Source organism: Hippocampus bargibanti, linkage group LG04 (assembly GCF_051943395.1).
Source record: "Hippocampus bargibanti isolate YZ-2025 linkage group LG04, ASM5194339v1, whole genome shotgun sequence".
In the NCBI taxonomy this organism is placed as follows: domain Eukaryota; kingdom Metazoa; phylum Chordata; class Actinopteri; order Syngnathiformes; family Syngnathidae; genus Hippocampus; species Hippocampus bargibanti.
Window position 1 is genome coordinate 33,615,615 of NC_142737.1, and position 17,892 is coordinate 33,633,506.

At 45.4% G+C, this 17,892-nt stretch overlaps 1 protein-coding gene across 1 annotated transcript; it reads right to left on the reverse strand.

Moving 5' to 3' along the window:
• Positions 1–615: 615 nt before the first annotated feature.
• LOC148899848 (metal transporter CNNM4-like) lies at positions 616–16,160 on the reverse strand. The gene is made up of 8 exons (XM_088995335.1): positions 15,565–16,160; positions 14,066–14,912; positions 8,316–8,459; positions 8,103–8,237; positions 7,860–8,029; positions 6,244–6,340; positions 3,642–3,844; positions 616–2,306 (listed from the first exon to the last, which is right to left on the reverse strand). Exons 1-8 carry the CDS (start codon positions 16,135–16,137, stop codon positions 2,082–2,084), a joined length of 2,394 nt encoding a protein of 797 aa, XP_088851461.1. The 5' UTR covers positions 16,138–16,160; the 3' UTR covers positions 616–2,081.
• Between the last annotated feature and the right edge of the window lie 1,732 nt (positions 16,161–17,892).

Below are 17,892 nucleotides of genomic sequence, written 5' to 3' on the forward strand. Positions count from 1 at the left end.
ATGCTTTGAAAGGGGAAGCTATTTTGATAAAACAGCAAAACCCCTCACTAAATCACCATGGGGGGCAGAACTAACTCAAATAGCCAATAGATAGCTAATAGCTAGCTATCTAGATAGCTAACAAGCCAACTAGATAGATATATAGCTAATACATCGCTAGCTAGATTGCCGGCCAGGGAGCTAGATAGCAAATAGATAGCGAGATAGCTAGCTAGATCCTCAGAGAATAGTCCTCTGCTCCCCCCAACCTGCGAGCAGGGACCTATCATAGCAGATGTCTGGCACTGCCACCTCTGGACTGTAGGGATATATATATATATATATATATATATATATATATATATATATATATATATATATATATATATATATATATATATATATATATATATATATGGGGCCAGAGCTACCAGAAACATTTTAATTCGCTTATGAAGCCTCTTGGATGAGAAGCAAAACGTCAGACACCTTGAAAGAAGTCCAGACGACGGCTGAAGAAAACTTTTCATCAAAGCGCAAAACGAACCGAAAAAACGCCCAAATGTTGCCGCCAGGGAAATTTGGAAGCACCCCCCCCCCCCCCCCCAAAAAAAAAAACAACAACAACAACAAGAATAAAGGACGTCCATTTGACAGGACGAATTGGATCAAAAGAACAAGCGCAACCTTTTCAACCGAGGAGGTGAGCAAAACAAACGCTCCCGTCAATAATTCCATCAAAACAAGGGGGGCGGACGTGATTGTTTGTTTTTTTTTTGTTTGTTTTCCTCAATTTGGATCCAATCTTCATAGCGTGACAGGAAAAAAAAAAGGTGACATTTCACGTGAATCATCGGAAACAAAAACGTTACTAGCCCCATCATTTCCAAAAATGATCAAGAAGACCAGCTGGAAAAAAAAACAACAACTTTTGATTAGGCGAGGGGAAAGCGCACACAAATTTCACCCGACAAGATGGCGAGCTTCCGGCTTGTTCGCTAGCTAGCTGGCTAGTTAGTGAGACAACTGGTGAGGTAGTTAGCTGGCTAGTTATCTAGCTAGTTATCCAATGTTATAGCTAACTAACTAGTTAGGTAGTCAGTTGGCTAGTTAGCTGGTTAGATAGCGTTAGCTAGTTAGTTAGCCAACTAGTGAGCTAGTTACCTAGCAAGTTAGCTGGCTAGTTAGTTAGCTAGCTAGTTCGCTAGATAGCGAGCTAGCTAGATAGCTAGCTAGTTAGCTAGTTAGATAGCTAGTTAGATAGCTAGCTCACATCTATCCTTGTCCATTCATCACAAGCTAGCTTAGCTCCGCCTGAACTTTTTTATGAAGGCAAAAAGGACAATCAGAGTGCACGCATGCACTTTGATTTTGCTAACTGGACTGTGGAAAGTGTCAATCATCCGTCCAAAACGTTTCCATCTTCTCACTGCGGAGGGGGGCGGGGTTATCTGGGATTCTAACTGTCATGGGTGCAACGCTCAAATTTAGCTCACCAAATGTTGTCTTTGGTTCCAAAATAACTTTTTGGGGGGGTCAAACCACTCCCTTATTTTCCCGATCTGGAAAATCAATTAATTCCGCTTAAAATATAACCGCTTGATTTTTCATGGATGGGGGGGCGGGGTTTAAGGTGGCGTACTACTCGGCTCTTACTTTTAGCATGATGTGCCTGTGAAGATCAAGGTCGCAGCCGGCCGCCATTTTGTAGCACTAAAATGGCGGAGGGGTGTTCCTGACCAGCTGGGTTACCAACGACGCCCTCTTCCGACGTCATTCTTTGAATTCTTTGGCTTGCTTTGGGCGGCGTGGCCCGCCTCCCTTCTCGCTACAAACTTAATTTGCTTCCCTTCGAGTCAACTCGCCTCCATTTTGGTTCCCTTCGAGTCAACTCGCCTCCATTTTGGTTCCTGTGACACAAAATGGCGACATCCATTCATCATGGCGCTGATTGTCGCCCGACGTCCACCAACTAAACGACAGAACGAGGGTGATTTTTGGATTTTTCCTTGGTTTGCGACGGGGGTCTCCCTGAGTCTCTTTGGCGGCGGCGTGCAAGCGTGCGAGGGGGGCGGGGTCAAAAACACGAAAAAGGCGGGTGTTTAGATAGTTTGGTCGGGCTGCCCGCGGTGGTTGAGAAGCAGCACGGCCGTCTCGTCGGGCCCGTTTTCCGAGGGGCCCTCTGAGTCCAGCTCGCCCGGGGCCACGTCGGAGGCATCGGCGTCGGGCGGCGTCGGCGCGGGCGACTGGTGGACGCTGACCGGCGACTGTGGCGTGCTGTCCAGGCGCGACGCCATCAGGCCGTTCTGGTACTGCGAGCGGCTGATCTAGAACGCAATGTCAATCATTCGCCATTTGACTTCCACTCACACTTCTTTAAGAAATAATAACAAAGAAGTCATAATAATAATAATAATAATAATAATATAATATTAATAATATCATAATATCATAATCATCATCATAATAATCACAATAATAATAATATAAATAATAACAATACGGATAATATGAATAATATAATAATATTAATATTATAATAATAATATATGAATATTATTATTATATCAAAATAAAATATAATAATTACATTAAAATAATATTAAAATAACAATAATAATAATAATATAGTGGCAATAATGGCAAAAATAATGGCAATAATAATGATAAAAATATTAACAATATAATATAATATAATAATAATAATAATAATAATAATAATAATAATATCATAATAATATAATGACAACAACAACAACAATAATAATAATAATAATAATAATACATTTCATTTCTAAGCACCTATCAAAACTCTCAAGGTCACTTTATAGTCACAGAATCAGTTTTTCTGTGGGTGAGCAGCGGCAGCCACACGCGCCAGCGTTTACTCAACCCGGAAGTAACTCAAATAGATAGAAAGCTAGCTAGCTAGCTAGCTGAGATATAGCTAATAGATAGCTATATAGCGAATAGATAGCCAGCTAGATAGCTATATAGTTCATCGATAGCTAGCTAGATAGCCAGCCAGCCAGCAGATAGCAAATAGCTAGCTAGTTAGCTAGCTAAATAAATCAAGAAATATTCAGACTAAATGCAGATTTTTCCCCTTGTCATTCATTTAGTTTAACTCTCTCTAGCTAGCTACTTAGTTATGACTACCTAGCTATCTAGCTAGCGATGTAGCAAGCTATTAGCTATAATATAATATATAGCCATCGAGCTAGCTATCTATTAGCTATCTATTTAGTAATCTATATAGCTGGATATTTATAAGCTAGCTAGCTTTCTATATATTTGAGCTATTCCGTGTTGAGTGAACGCTGGCGCGTGTGGCTGCCGCTGCTCACCCACAGAAAAACTGATTCAGTGACTAAAGTGACCTTGAGAGTTTTCTCTATCTATTATTAGCAATCTATTAGCTACTCAAATAAATACAAAAACAGCTGGCTAGCTAAGATAGTTAATGGCTAGCATGCTGGCTGCCCGGATAGCTAGCTAGCTTTCTATCTATTGAGTTACTTCCGGGTCACTAACTAGCTCGCTAGTTAGCTCACTAGTTAGGTTTTTCTGTCTGAACTTTAACTCCTGACTCAGTGACAAATAACGGTCCCAGATTGGGCCCGCGGGCCTCCACTTGGACACCCGGCGGTCCAAAGACGTACCTTGACGTACTGCAGGTCGCTGAGCGCCCGCACGTAGAAATCGGGCGTGTAGACGGTGCTGCAGTTGAGCTGACTGCTGAGTTGCGTGTTGAGCTGGCCGCTGCTGCCGCCGCCGCCGCCGCCCAACAGCGACTCGGCCCGGTCGGCGCCGCTCAGGGACGTCGTGCGGTTCAGCCCGCTCAGGTGCGACGGCGAGCGGAACTCTGGCCGGGCACAAAAAGGGGGCGTGCGTTAAGACACCCGAAAAACCACAAAAATCAACCTGCTGGGACACGAGGAAGCTGTAGGGGCTGGGGGGGCGGGGCTTAGCCGCCGCTGCCATCTTCTCACGCCGTTCGTCCCGCCAAAAGATGGCGCCCGAGGTGGGTATCGCCCAAAGTGGGTCGAGAGCCGATGACGCGGCAGCGAGAACCGTCCAGCAGGGGGCCTCGGTGAGTCATGGCAAAAAAAGAAGACTCCTTTTCATTTATCAGCGCCTTTCAAAACTCTCAAGGTCACTTTTCAGTCACAGGATGATGTTTTTCTGTGACTGAGCAGCGGGAATAGATACAAGTCTAGCTAGCTAGCTAGCTAATAGATAGCTCATAATAATAATAATAATAAATTTCATTTATAAGCTCCTTTCAAAACTCTCAAGGCCACTTTTCAGTCACAGAATCAGTTTTTCTGTGGGTGAGCAGCGGCAGCCACACGCGCTAGCCTTCACTTCACCCGGAAGTAGTGACTCAAATAGATAAAAAGCTAGCTAGATTGCTAATAGATAGCGAATAGCTCGCTAGTTAAATAGCTAGCAGGCTAGATAGCTATATAGCTAGTATATAGCCAGCTACATAGCCAGCTAATAGATCGCAAATAGATAGCTAGCTAGGTAGCTAGATGGATAGATAGATAGCTGGATAGCTAAATAAATAAAAAGAAGTGAAGAAATACATATTTTATTTCTAAGCACCTTTCAAAAGTCTCAAGGTCACTTTACAGTCACAGGATTAGTTTTTCTGTGGGTGAGCAGCAGCAGCCACACGCGCCAGCGTTCACTCAACCCGGAATAAATCAAAAAGATAGAAAGCTAGCTCACAAGCTAATAGATAGCCAAAAGCTAGCTAGATAGATAGATAAGATAGCCAGCTCGATATCAAATGGAGAGCTAGCTAGCTTGATAGCAAATAGAAAGATAGATAGATAGCCAGCTAGATAGCAAATAGAAAGCTAGATACGAGCTAATAGAATGCTAGACAGCTAGCTAGATAGCCATATAATAATAATAATAGTAATACATTTCATTTATAAGCACCTTTCAAAATAGCTAATAGCTAGCTAGCTAGCTATGGGAGGGATTCACCGAGCTTTATTTTCTACGTTGGGTTTTTGTTCCGTGAGCCTGGAGCTAGCTAGCTCGCTCGTTAGCAGGACTTGGATTTCGGATCGGGAGCGGTGGTGAGTGATGACGTCGACTGCTACCTTGTTAGCCGCTAGTGCTACTTGGACGCTTTCTCCCGCGACTTTCTAGGCTAACCCCGCCCCCCTCCCCCTCCGGTGTTAAGGAGACCCCGACATGCCGGAGGTTACCTGGCAACCAAGCCAAAAGTGAAAACCTCTTAAAGGAGTGACGGCGAGGCCGGGGGGCGGCCGCTGAGAGGAGAAAAGTACAAAGGGTGACCCGGGTGGGGGAGGACGGGGGAGGACAAAAAGGTGCGGCGCCGTGATAGCAACGCACAAACAAGGTGAGCACGTCTTCCAAAAAATAAAATACAAACAAAAAAACAACTCCTAGATAGAAAGCTAGCTAGCTAATAGATAGCTAATGATAACAATCAGAATAATACGTTTCATTTACAAGCGCCTTTCAAAACTCTCAAGGTCACTTTTTCTATGGGTGAGTAGCGGCAGCCACACGTGCCAGCGTTCACTCATCCCGGAAGTAACTCAAATAGATAGAAAGCAAGCCAGCCAGATAATGGATAGCTAATAAATAGCTAATAGTCATATAGCCAAGAGCTAGCCAGCTAAAAGCGCTATATAAACCGACATGCATGTACCGCATTGTATTTTGTACATCTGCCCCCATTTCAAGCTCACATAACTCCAGACCTATATCACTTAGGAATCAACCTTTTTTTCTGATGAAAAAAAGAGAGTCTCAGGTTTCTGACGCCAAATTGAATGTTGATGTGGTCCTAAAAGTCACTATTCTGTGGGTCCGGCAATTTAAGTGACAATGACAAAAACCCTGGCACTGGAGTGGACACACCCCCGTACGTCTGGTAGTGAATGAGTTACTATTATTATTTTTACCGTAGCTAGCTAGCTAGCTAGCTAATAAACACAATATAGCATGATTATATACCGTAGCTAGCTAACTAGCTAATAAACACAAAAAATAAACACAATATAGCATGATTATCTGCCGTAGCTAGCTAGCTAATAAACACAATATAGCATGATTATCCACCGTAGCTAGAAGTGATTTTACAAATTATGGGCCCAACTTGTCCGGCGGTGTCGGTTGTCCTTTAAAGTGACAAATGGATGCTAATGAACTGAAGTGGTTTGTCATTCATGTGAGCTAACTTTGCGTCTGCGGACAAAGTTTAGCGCGACTCACCTAGCATGGGCGCGCTGAGAGCCATGATGCCGTAGTAGGAGAAGGGGCCCGTCTCAAACTTCATGTTCTCGTTGCCGGCCTCCACTTCCACTCGGCCCTGAAGGGGGACAAAAACACGTCAAGTGGGTTGGGGGCGGGGGGGCCATCATGGGGGGCGGAGTCATCGTTTCCTCTCGGGGGCCATTTTGAATCTGGCTTTCTAGCTGGCTACCTAGCTAGCTATTTGCTATCTATTTATTTCTCTCTTGTATTATTGTCATGATTATTATTAGCTAGTTAATAGATAACTATATATTAGCTATGTAGCTAGCTATTTGGCTATCTAGCTAGCTAGCTATCGTATGACTGTAAAGTGACCATGAGAGTTTTGAAAGGCCCTTAGAAATGAAATGGATTATTGTTATTATTAGCTATCTATTAGCTAGCTAGCTAGCTAGCTTTCTATCAATTTCAGTTACTTCCAGGTTGGGTGAAAACTGGCGCGTGGGGCTGCCGCTGCTCACCCACAGAAAAACTGTATCCTGTCACTGTAAAGTGACCTTGAGAGTTTTGAAAGGCGCTTATAAATGAAATATTATTATTAGTATTATTAGCTATCTATTAGCGAGCTAGCTAGCTTTCTATCTCTCTATTTCAGTTACTTCCGGGTTGAGTGAACGCTGGCGCATGTGGTTGCTGCTGCTCACCGACAGAAACTGATCCGGTGACTGTAAAGTGACCTTGAAAGTTTTGAAAGGCGCTTGGAAATCAAATGTATTATTATTATTATTATTATTAGCTATCTGGCTGGCTTACTGGCGATCTAGCTATCTATTATTTAGTTTTCTTTGTTTTTTTATAATAATAATAATAATAATAACTCCTTTCTGTGAGTCATAGAAGGAAAAGTGGGTCAATTAGCGGCCTCGGCTAACGAGTCAATGATTGACGAGCGGACTTTGGAAGGACAAAATAGAAGAAAAGTTGGGAGAGTTGATGAAATCCAAGACGCAAGGCAGCCAGCGCCACACTCGCCCTTGCGTCACGTCCATTTCGCCAATGCGGGCGGGCGGTGTGCAAAAGCTTCCATCTGAAGAAACCTTTTGTTGTGCCTTTTTTTTGTGCTTTATTGGCTTTTTTGGGGCTTTTTATTTGCTTTTTTGTTGCTTTTTTTGGCTTCTTTTTCTTTTTTTGGGGCATTTTTGGCTTTTTTTAATGTTTGGCTTTCTTTGTCTTTGCTTCATTGACTTTTTGGGGATTTTTATTTGTTTTTTTGTTGCTTTTTTTGGCTTTTTTGGGCTTTTTTTAAAATTTTGGCTATTTTTTGATTTATTGCCTTTTTGGGGCTTTTTATTTGCTTTTTTGCTGCTTTTTTGTTGCTTTTTGGCTTTCTTTTTTCCTTTATTGGCTTTTTTGGCTTTTTATTTGCTTTTGTTGGTTTTTTGGATTTTTCTGCGGGCATTTTTTGGGGGATCTTTATTTGTTTTTTTTTTGGCTTTTTTATAATACTACTACTACTACTACTACTAATAATAATAATAATAACGTCGTTTTTTAGTTGACATTGCATAAAACAAATATTTTATAAAGAATCTTTTGGGCTTTTTTTGTGTCTTTTTTGTGAAATAATTTTTGACCTGCAAGATGAGGATGAAGTAGTCGACGGATTTCCCCCTCTGGTAGACGTAATTCTGCGGCGAGCGCTTGTCGCTCTCGTTGAACTTGATCTCCTGGACGACGTCCGGGTGGCGCAGCATCCGCAACAGAACCTTGTCCGAGATCTGAGTCGGGCTGAACAGGGCCACCTCTGCGCAAAACACCCGCAAACGCCCGCTCCGTAAACCGGCGAGATCCGCCATCCGACGGACGGCGACGCCCACCTGTGGCCAGGAAGCGGTGGGCCGCCAGCAGCAGCTGAGGCGAGATCTTCACCTTGGACTCGCTCTCGTGCTTGAAGGCCGAAAAGTCCCTCTTGTTCTTGTCGGGCGCCACCTTCTTCCTGGTTCGGTTGTCGGCTAATCAAAAGCAGGCAAAGTCAGACGGCGGCCATGACGGGCGGCCATGACGGCGGCCATGACGGACGGCCCACTCACTGTATTGATCCGACTCGTCCAGAATCTCCGATTTGATGATCTCCTCGATGACGTCCTCCAGCGTGACCAGACCGAGCACCTCGTAGAAGGGGTCACCCTCGCCCTCGTTGTTCACCTTCTGCACGATGGCCAGGTGCGATTTGCCTAATTAGGGGCGAGGAGCCAAAAAAACAACATTTCGGGCTGAGCAACAAAACGCCTTTCGCGGCAGAAGAAGCTGCATCCGCAAAATAGTGAGAAATCTGGAAATCCCAGGGGCTTTGAACGCATCCGCAGTGGGCCTCTCATTCGCAAACATCTTCAGTCCAGGACAGTCCAACACGTGTACAGCGATACCTCAGCTTACAAACTTAATCGGTTCCCAGAAAGGGTGTGTAAGGCGAAAAGTGTGTATTCCAAACATTAATTTCCCACAGGAAACCATTACAATGAGAATAATCCGTTTCCAGGTCCCCATAAAACGTACTTTTTGACTTAATAGGCCTTAAAACTGCACAAAGTACAGTGATACATCAGCTTACAAACTTAATTGGTTCCCAGAAACTGTGTGTAAGGCAAAAACATATTCTCCCAAACACTTATTTGCCATAAGAAACCATTCAAATGAGAATAATCCGTTCCCAGGTCCCCATAAAACATAATTTTCTACTAAATAAGCCTTAATACTACACAAAAATAGACCTTATTTTACGTACAATAAATGTGCTACTGGATTGTAATGGAAAAAAAATACACTGTACTGTATAATGAAGTTGTTTTATTGACCTTTGTGATGGTCATTGAAGTAGTTGCCTCTTGATGATATCCGAGTGAAGTTGCCGTGCTTTCTGGGCGATAATACCCTCACTCACAATGTCCCCTGCTAGCTTCTTTTCATTCATCCAAATCAACAGGTTTTTCAACTCTCTTCTATTGCTTTGACCGTATCTTAGAAACACCCTTAGCCACACGTAGCAACTTAGCATACTGCTACTGGGACAGCTAAGTCACACAGATGCACACCTGGTTGGTGTTTTTAGATGATCTCTTTCTTCTGCTCGACTGTCATTTTCTTTTGTGTTTTATTCGGCGTAACACTCGCCTGTGGTGGGGTCTTTTTCGCTCCCAAAAAAAGCAAAAGTACTCCACTCGATAACAAACCACATCTGCACTAAAAAAAAAAGAGGTGACGAAAACTAGTCCGCCAGCCACCGTGTGGTTTGGTTCGTCTGCCAAAAACTGGTTCGTATGCCAAGATTATATTCCCGCCAATTTAATGTTCGTTAGCTAACGTAAGCTGAGGTATCACTGTACGTGCACGCCTGTCAGTCCCACATTACGCTGAGCCTTTCAAACGGACACACACACACACACACACAGGTGAGCGTAGCTAACATGTAGCGACTCGTCCCAGGCTGACTTTAGTGCCGTGTTCTCCTCCCCAGCTAAGCAAAGGCGCCAACGCCGTCCGCAGCTTAGCGCCGAAGCGAACACGCCGCCCGCCTGACAAGACGGCGACCATTTTGCTTTATTAGCATGGCGCTATTCACGAGGCGCTATTCCTCTTTGAAGGAAATGGAGTGGCCAGCTTTGTCGTGAGCACCCTTTCCTGGTTGACACCCGGGTTGCCTTTCCCGCTCCGTGGTTATCGTCACCCGTTAGCCTGATGGCACGCAGCAAGAGATAACTAGCTAACTCTGTAGCTGGCTATATAGTTAGCTAACAATCATCCAAAAGGAAACACGCTAGATGGCAATTGTCAGTGTTTAGTTATGAGCTAACTATCTAGCTGGCTCGCTACTTGCTATCTATTGGGTATCTGGCTAGCTCTCTACTTGCTATCTAGCTGGCTATCTATCTAGCTATTAGCTGGCTATCTAGCTATTAAATATCTATCTATTTAGCTATTAGGTATCGAGCTAGCTAGCTCTCTATTTGCTATCCATCTATCTATATATCTATCTATCTAGCTATTAGCTATCTAGGTAATTTGCTAGCTAGCTCTCTATTTGAGAGTTTTGTATTAGTATTATTATTATCTAGCTGGCGAGTTATCTATCTAGCTATTAGCTATGGAGCTAGCTAGCTATCTCTCCATTTGCAATCTATCTGTTTGAGTTACTTCCGGTTTGAGTGAATGCGGGCGCGTGTGGCTGCCGCTGCTCACCCACAAAAAAAAAATCATCCTGTGACTGTAACGTGACCTTGAGAATTTTGAAAGCCGCTTAGAAATGATATGTATTATTATTATTATTCTTATTATTATTACGAAGAGGCACACGCCCGCTTGACAAAGCGCCAGGGCTTGAGTTTCAGGTGCGCCCGGATGATGTCATCAGCGGCGGGTTGGCTAACGAGAAGGCGAGAGAGAGTAAAAAATGTTTTGCGAGCGACACGTTGTGCGCGAGCGAGTGGGTGGGGGCGGGGTCTTGGGGTCAAAGTGCAGAGGTGACGGAGGACGAGCTGTCAAGGAGACTTGAGAAATGATTGGAGCAAACACCAACAAAAGAGCCTCGCCAAAGATACACACACGCGCGCACACGCACGCGCGCGCACACGCACACGCACACACACACACACACACACACACACACACACACACACACACACACACACACACACACACACACACACACAGCCGTGTTGTTTGAACAAAGACGAGGCGGGCGCCCAAACCGGCTTCGGCAAAGCGACAATACGTCAAGCGACAAATTCGAATAAAGTTATAGCAATACAAACATTCTGTTGATTGATCAGCAAGCCACAGATTGATTGATCGGCGTGACATTTTTCAATGGCTTATTTGGTTAAACTGTTTACATCATGTTTCTAATGTGACTTATACAGGTGACATCCAACTTACGACCGGCTCAACTTACGACCACGACCTCCAGAGCCTATTTTAAACATTTTAATTCTACGCCTGGCAATGCAACGCGTATGACAATTTTGGCCAGCCAGCATGTCACACACTCGCACAGCAATCGATCGTGTGATGGCACCAGAGGGAAGGAGTTTGCCAGTCATTTAGCCTACGAGTCTCTATTCAACACTTTGAATGGATTTCAACTTACGACCATTTGGACTTGTGGCCATTACGACCACATGCGCCAGCGTTCAATCAACCTGGAAGTAACTCAAATAGATAGCGAGCTAGCTAGCAAATAATAATAATAATATGTTTCATTTCTAAGCACCTTTCAAAACTCTCAAGGTCACTTTACAGTCACAGGATAAGTTTTTTTTTCCAGTGGGTGAGCAGCGGCAACCACACGCGCCAGCGTTCACTCAACCCGGAAGTAACTCAAATAGATAGAAAGCTTGCTAGATAACAGGTAGCGTGGTAGATAGCTAGCTAACTAATAGATATCTAATAATACAAATAAATAAAACATAACTGATAATAATAATAATAATAATAACAATAATAATTTTCATTTCTAAGCGCCTTTCAAAACTCTCAAGGTCATTTTACTGTCACAGGGCATGTTGGAAACCTAGCTAGCTTGCTAACTAGCTCGATAGCTATAAAGATAATAGATAGCTGGCTACCTATCTATCTATCTATAGCTAGCTAGCTAGTAGCTAGCTAGCTATCTATTAGATATACTAGTAGATAGATAGTAAATACATATTTTTGAATGGTTGAATGTTGTTTTTTGTTTTAAAGATAAGGAAAGAGATTTTTGGGGGTGTCAAATTTGCTCGCACGCCGCGATCGGCCATTTTCGGCCTCCATGTTTCTCAGCCGTGACCTTCAAGGCGAAGGTAGCGCCGCTTGAACTTTGCCGCCTCCCGCCGCGACTTCCCGCCGCCGGCCTGAAATTTTCATCACGGCGAACGGCGGGGGGTTGCCGTCTCGGAAGGTCACCCGCCAGTCGAACCGGACCCCGTCACCGCGGCAACCGACGCCCGGCAGCGGCGCGCGGAACTCGGCGTACCGGCAAGCTCAACTGGCCGATTTGCGTCATCTGCAATATGTTCAGCCATCGCTGGTGTTTGGACTTGAAAGCCCGGCCGCGGGACGACTTGAACTCGCGAGTCAAGGCGGCGGCGTGGCCCCCCGCTGTGTTTGTAGTCAAACCCTCCCGCCGCGCCGGAGCGACAAGCACCGCCGAGATTTTTGTTGGCTCGCCGCCACGACAACAGCGGCGGCGGCAAGCTAGCGGGGGAGGGGCTTAGGGGTGACTGACACCCGGCAGGAAGTGACTCCTCTCGAGCCTCGTTGCGAAATAGCGCGCTTTTAAGGATGACCTGAGCCAAGATGGCGGACACGGGGGAGGCCAAGAGGAAGTGCACGAGTGCGAGCGCCGAGGTCAACTAAGGCAACAACAAGCGGCCGTTTAATAATAATAATAATAATAATGTGTTTCATTTATAAGCACCTTTCAAAACTCTCAAGGTCACAGGATATTGTTTTTCTGTGGGTGAGCAGCGACAACCTCAAGCGCCAGCGTTCACTCAACCCGGAAGTAACTCAAATAGATAGAAAGCGTGCTTGCTAATAGATGCAAATTTCCCCATTGTGGGACGAATAAAGGTTTTCTGATTCTGAGAGCTAAAAGATAGCTCGGTAGATAGTTAGCTAACTAATAGATAGCTAATAATAATAGCAAATAAATGAAAAAAGCTGATAATAATAATAATACATAATAATACCAATAATAATAATAATGTTTCATTTATAAGCGCCTTTCAAGGTCATTTTACAGCTAACTGGCCAGATAGCTATTGATAATAGACAGCCAGCTAGCTAGATAGCTATCTAGCTAATAGATAGCCAGTTAGCTATATAGCTAATAGATAGCCAGCTAGATAGGTATATAGATAATAGATAGCCAGCTAGCTAGATAGCTAATAGATAGCTAGATAGGTATATAGATAATAGATAGCCAGTGAGCTAGATAGGTATATAGATAATAGATAGCCAGCTACCTAGATAGCTATATAGCTAATAGATAGACAGCCAGCTAGATAGGTATATAGATAATAGTTAGCCAGCTACCTAGATAGCTAATAGATAGATAGCCATCTAGATAGGTATATAGATAGCCAGCGAGCCAGATAGCTAGATAGCTATATAGCTAATAGATAGATAGCCAGCTAGATAGGTATATAGATAATAGATAGCCAGTGAGCTAGATAGCTATATAGCTAATAGATAGCTGGATAGCTAGATAGGTATATAGATAATAGATAGCCAGTGAGCTAGATAGCTATATAGCTAATAGATAGCGAGCCAGCTTGTTGCTTTCCACTATCTGGGGGGGGGGCGTTAGCAAAAAACCAATCCAGAGAAGCACAATTGGTTTTGCTGACTGTCATTCTTGGTGGGACTTTGAAAGCAGTGGCAGAAATTTTGCCACAGAGTGAAAAGAAAAGAAGAAAAGCGCTTATACATGAAACCTATTATTATTATTTTTTATTATTCTTATTATTATTATTCTAAAAGACGCAAAGTTGAAAGGGAGCTGTGTTTCTGGCGCCGATCTTGCGTTTTGAGCCACGCGGTGACGCGACACCCCCAAAACTGACGGGAGACTCGCATTTGCTGAGCAGAGCGTCGACAGGCAGCTCAGGTTAGCGGTTAGCAGTTAGCATTGCAAAGTGTAAAGCGCGGCCAACGTTTCCACGTCCGGCACGTCTCGGCTAACCAATTTGTAGAAAGGCGCTCGGCCGCCATCTTGGAGACCTTCCAAGACGGCGTCCGCGAATTTGGCGTAGCCGACGGGAAGCTCCGCCCACCCGCCCGCCCGCCGGGCGGAACCGACCTTTTTTGAACTCCTCCAGCATGGAGTCCAGCTTGGTGTCGTGGAAGACAAAGTGCACGGGGCGGTTGTAGAACTTGGTGATGGTCTTGAGCGTGGTGCTGTCGTCGGGGTCGACGAAGGCCAAGTCCTTGACGAAGAGCACGTCGACGACGTTGGAGCGCTCGCCCTCGTAGACGGGGATGCGGGTGTAGCCGCTCTCCATGATCTCCGACATGGTGTCAAAGTCCAGCAGGGCCTCGCTGCGGATCATGAAGCAGTTGCCCAGCGGCGTCATCACGTCCTCCACCGTCTTGGTGCGCAGCTCCAGCGCCCCCTGGATCATGTTGAGCTCCTCCTTGACCAGGTCGTTGTAGGGCTCCGTCACCCGCAGCATCTCCACCAGCTTCTCGCGGTTGTACACCGTGCCGATCTCCTGGCCCAGCGCGCAGTCCAGCAGCTTGCTGATGGGCCACGACAGCGGGAAGGTGAGGAGCATGAAGAGCTTGGTGACCAGGATGGTGTTGGCGCCCACCGCCAGGCCGTGGCGCGAGCACAGCGCCTGGGGGACGATCTCGCCGAAGATGACGATGCCCACGGTGGAGGCCACCACCGCCCCCACGCCCGACTTGGTCAGGTCGTCCAGCAGGATGGTCAGCGTGGTGTTGACCAGGACGTTGCCCAGGAGCAGCGAGCACAGCAGGTAGTTGCCCTGGCGCCGGATGGGCTCGATCTTGCGGGCGTACTTCTTCTCCTTGTCCGTGCCGCAGCTCTGCACGATGCGCAGCTCCATGGGGTCCAGGGCCATCAGGCCCAGGTTCAGGCCGCTGAACATGCCCGACAGGACCAGCAGGAAGGAGATCAGGATCACCTGGAGTGGGGGGGGGCGGGACCGGGGTCGCGTTAGATTTGCCACCGCCGTCGGACATTTTCTCGTCTAGCTAGCCGGCTATCTAGTAGCGATTTCCACTTACGACCATTTTGACTTACAACCGTTTGGTCGGAACGGAACTCGGTCGTAAGTTGGATGTTACCTGTGTATACATTTTTTTTTTTAATCGCTGCATACAAAATTTGACACATTTTGGCACAGGTAACATCCGACTTACGACCACAAGACCCTATTTTTAACATTTTAATTCTACACCTAGCAGCGCAACGCGCTAGCAGGCCGGCAACGCGCGCGACAATTTTGGCCAACCAGCACGTCACACAACACACTCGCACAGCAATCGACCGTGTGATGGCACCAGAGAAGGCGGAGTTTGCGTGGCATTTAGCCTCCGAGTCTCGATTGAACATTTTGAATGGATTTCAACTTACGACCACTCGGTCGGATGTTACCTGTATAATTTTGGACTGCTCGGTTGGCCATTTTGTCACAAAGGATTTGGCCGTAAAAATAAAGTTCAGAGAAAGCACCCCCGGTCCTACTTTGGAGCCAAAAGCAAAAGGGTCGATTTGAGTTTGGCTCGAAGCCCTCCAGTCCGTTTCCCGGTCTTTTGGGTCGCAGTTCGCCTCACCTGAAGCCAAATGGGCAGCAGCGACTTCTTGACCTCCACCACCCGCATCCTGCCGTCGCGCTCGTCCAGCAGCGACCACTCGTCCGGGGGGTCCAGGGGGTCCCGCACGCACAGGGCGAACACCTTGACCACCTCGCTCTTGCGGAGCTGCTTGACGGCGACGCTGGCCAGGCCGGCCGTGTTGCGGTTGCTGACGTTCATGGCGCCCTTCACCACCAGGTCCTTGCTGTGCTCCGGGCACGTCCGGTTGAGGGCCACCTCCACGGCGCCCAGGGCGTCGTCCTCCGCGTCGCTGGCGTACAGCTCGGTGAAGCGGACGAGCGCCGAGCTGTTGGGGAACAAGTGGAGCCCGTAGAACCGGACCAAGACGTCGCTGCCCTCGGTGACCTGGATCACGCCGCGCTCGGTGGTCCCGGCCGGCATGTCGCTGCGCTCCAGCCGCATGCCGAGGATCCGCGTGGCGCCCGCCGCCTCGCCCCACAGGTGGCCCAGGAGCAGCAAAGTTGGCAGGAAGCCGCGTCCGCTCAACGCCGCCGCCGACGACGACGCCATGTTTGTTTCGCTCACTGTCATTTGGTGGCGGAGGGAGGGGGAGGGAGGAGGGAGGCCGCTATGACGTCACCGCTTTCGCCCGGCTCATTTCCATTCGCGGAAGGCGGCCAATCGCATGCTGCCGCGTCACCGCCGCGCCGGCCGTCGGACCGCCCTCCCGGCGGACTTAAAGAGTTTCTTTTCAAACCCGATCGCGAATTTCAATTTTCTGCCGAAAAGAAATCGCCGTCGAAATATTTTCGCCTTCGTGATTTTCCTGGAAAGGTACCCGTTTCCCTTCGCCGTTTTCTACAAACTTTGGCCGCGTCGAAAGATCTTTTTTTGACCATTTCCGCATTTCCCCACTGCCTATTCTCTCCACCGTTTACTATTAAGTCGACACACTACTGATCCAATACAATGGCCGAATAAAAGGACAAATAATAATAATTATCTTTACGTTTCCCTTTTTTTTAACGGCCAAGAACGCCGAACTTCCTCATTGAAATACAGCTCCATAAATGTTATTTAGCAACGGCCTGTCGTTCAGTCCACCCCATTAAACCGCCCTTTCTTATTTTCAACAGACTTCCGGTGACTTCAAAGGTCTTATTTATTTCAAAGTAATGTACACATTTCCCATAAAAAAAGACCAAGTGGCGTTTTCTGTTCAAGAAACCAAAGCATGGTGACGTCCGCCCGAAATGACTCCAATACATGAGCGATATAAAACACAAAAAGTGTCACTTAAAATCGTTTCCTTTGATTTCGCTTTTGATTAACGACGCCCTGTCAATGTCAAAGTCCAAAACCCTAAAAGGAAGTCATTGTCAGAATTTCGGTGACAGCGCCATCTTTTGGTCAAGTGACACACTCCACCTTTCCATCCGAGAGATCTTGGTGGAAATTCACATTCTACATTTCTTTGTTTTTATTTTATGTTACCCGCAGAAATAATATCCTGGGACTGTAAAGTGTCCTTGAGTTTTGAAAGGCGCTGATAAATGACATGTATTATTATTATTATTATTATTATTATTATTATTATTATTATTATTATTATTATTATTATTATTATTATTATTTCTCTGACAGTGTCAATCAATCGACAGTCGTATGTGGGAAATGTTCACCCCAACCAGCCCACGTCAACGATTCTCCTCTTGGCCACTAGATGGCGTGACGTCATTGTGTTTTTATGTCTCGCGATGTTTTTTTTTTTTTCGATTCCTTTATTTCTAATAATAATAATAATAATAATAATAATAATAATAATAACAATCCATTCATTTCTAAGCGCCTTTCAAACCTCCCAAGGTCACTTTACACTGTCACAGGATAAGTTTTTTTTCTGTGGGTGAGCAGCGGCAACCACACTCAACCCAGAAGTTACTGAAATAGATAGAAAGCTTGCTAGCTAATATAAAGCCAATAGCTAGATAGCTATATAACTAATAAATAGCTAGCTAACTAGATAATAATAATAATAATAATAATAATAATAATAATAATAATACGTTTACAAGACTGTTAGTTAGTTATTTATTGGCGCATTAGCTACAGGCATTTTTGTATGCTTATCAAGAACGGTGCTTATAAATGAAATTTACTATTCTTAGTAATATTCTTCTAATATTCTTCTTCTTCTTCTTCTTCTTCTTCTTCTTCTTCTTCTTATTATTATTATTATTATTATTATTATTATTATTATTATTATCTATTAGCTATCTATTACCTGGCTAGCTGGCTTTCTATATATTTGAGTTATTTCCGGGTTGAGTGAATGCTGGCACGTGT

Bases quoted from the DNA above. Each gene is read 5' to 3' on its own strand.
- LOC148899848 (XM_088995335.1), bottom strand. From the start codon at position 16,137: ATGACAGTGAGCGAAACAAACATGGCGTCGTCGTCGGCGGCGGCGTTG. The intron at 14,913-15,564 runs GTGAGGCGAACT...CCCCCACTCCAG, and splicing joins TGCTGCCCATTTGGCTTCAG to GTGATCCTGATCTCCTTCCT. The intron at 8,030-8,102 runs GTGGGCGTCGCC...TGTTTTGCGCAG, and splicing joins CCACCGCTTCCTGGCCACAG to AGGTGGCCCTGTTCAGCCCG.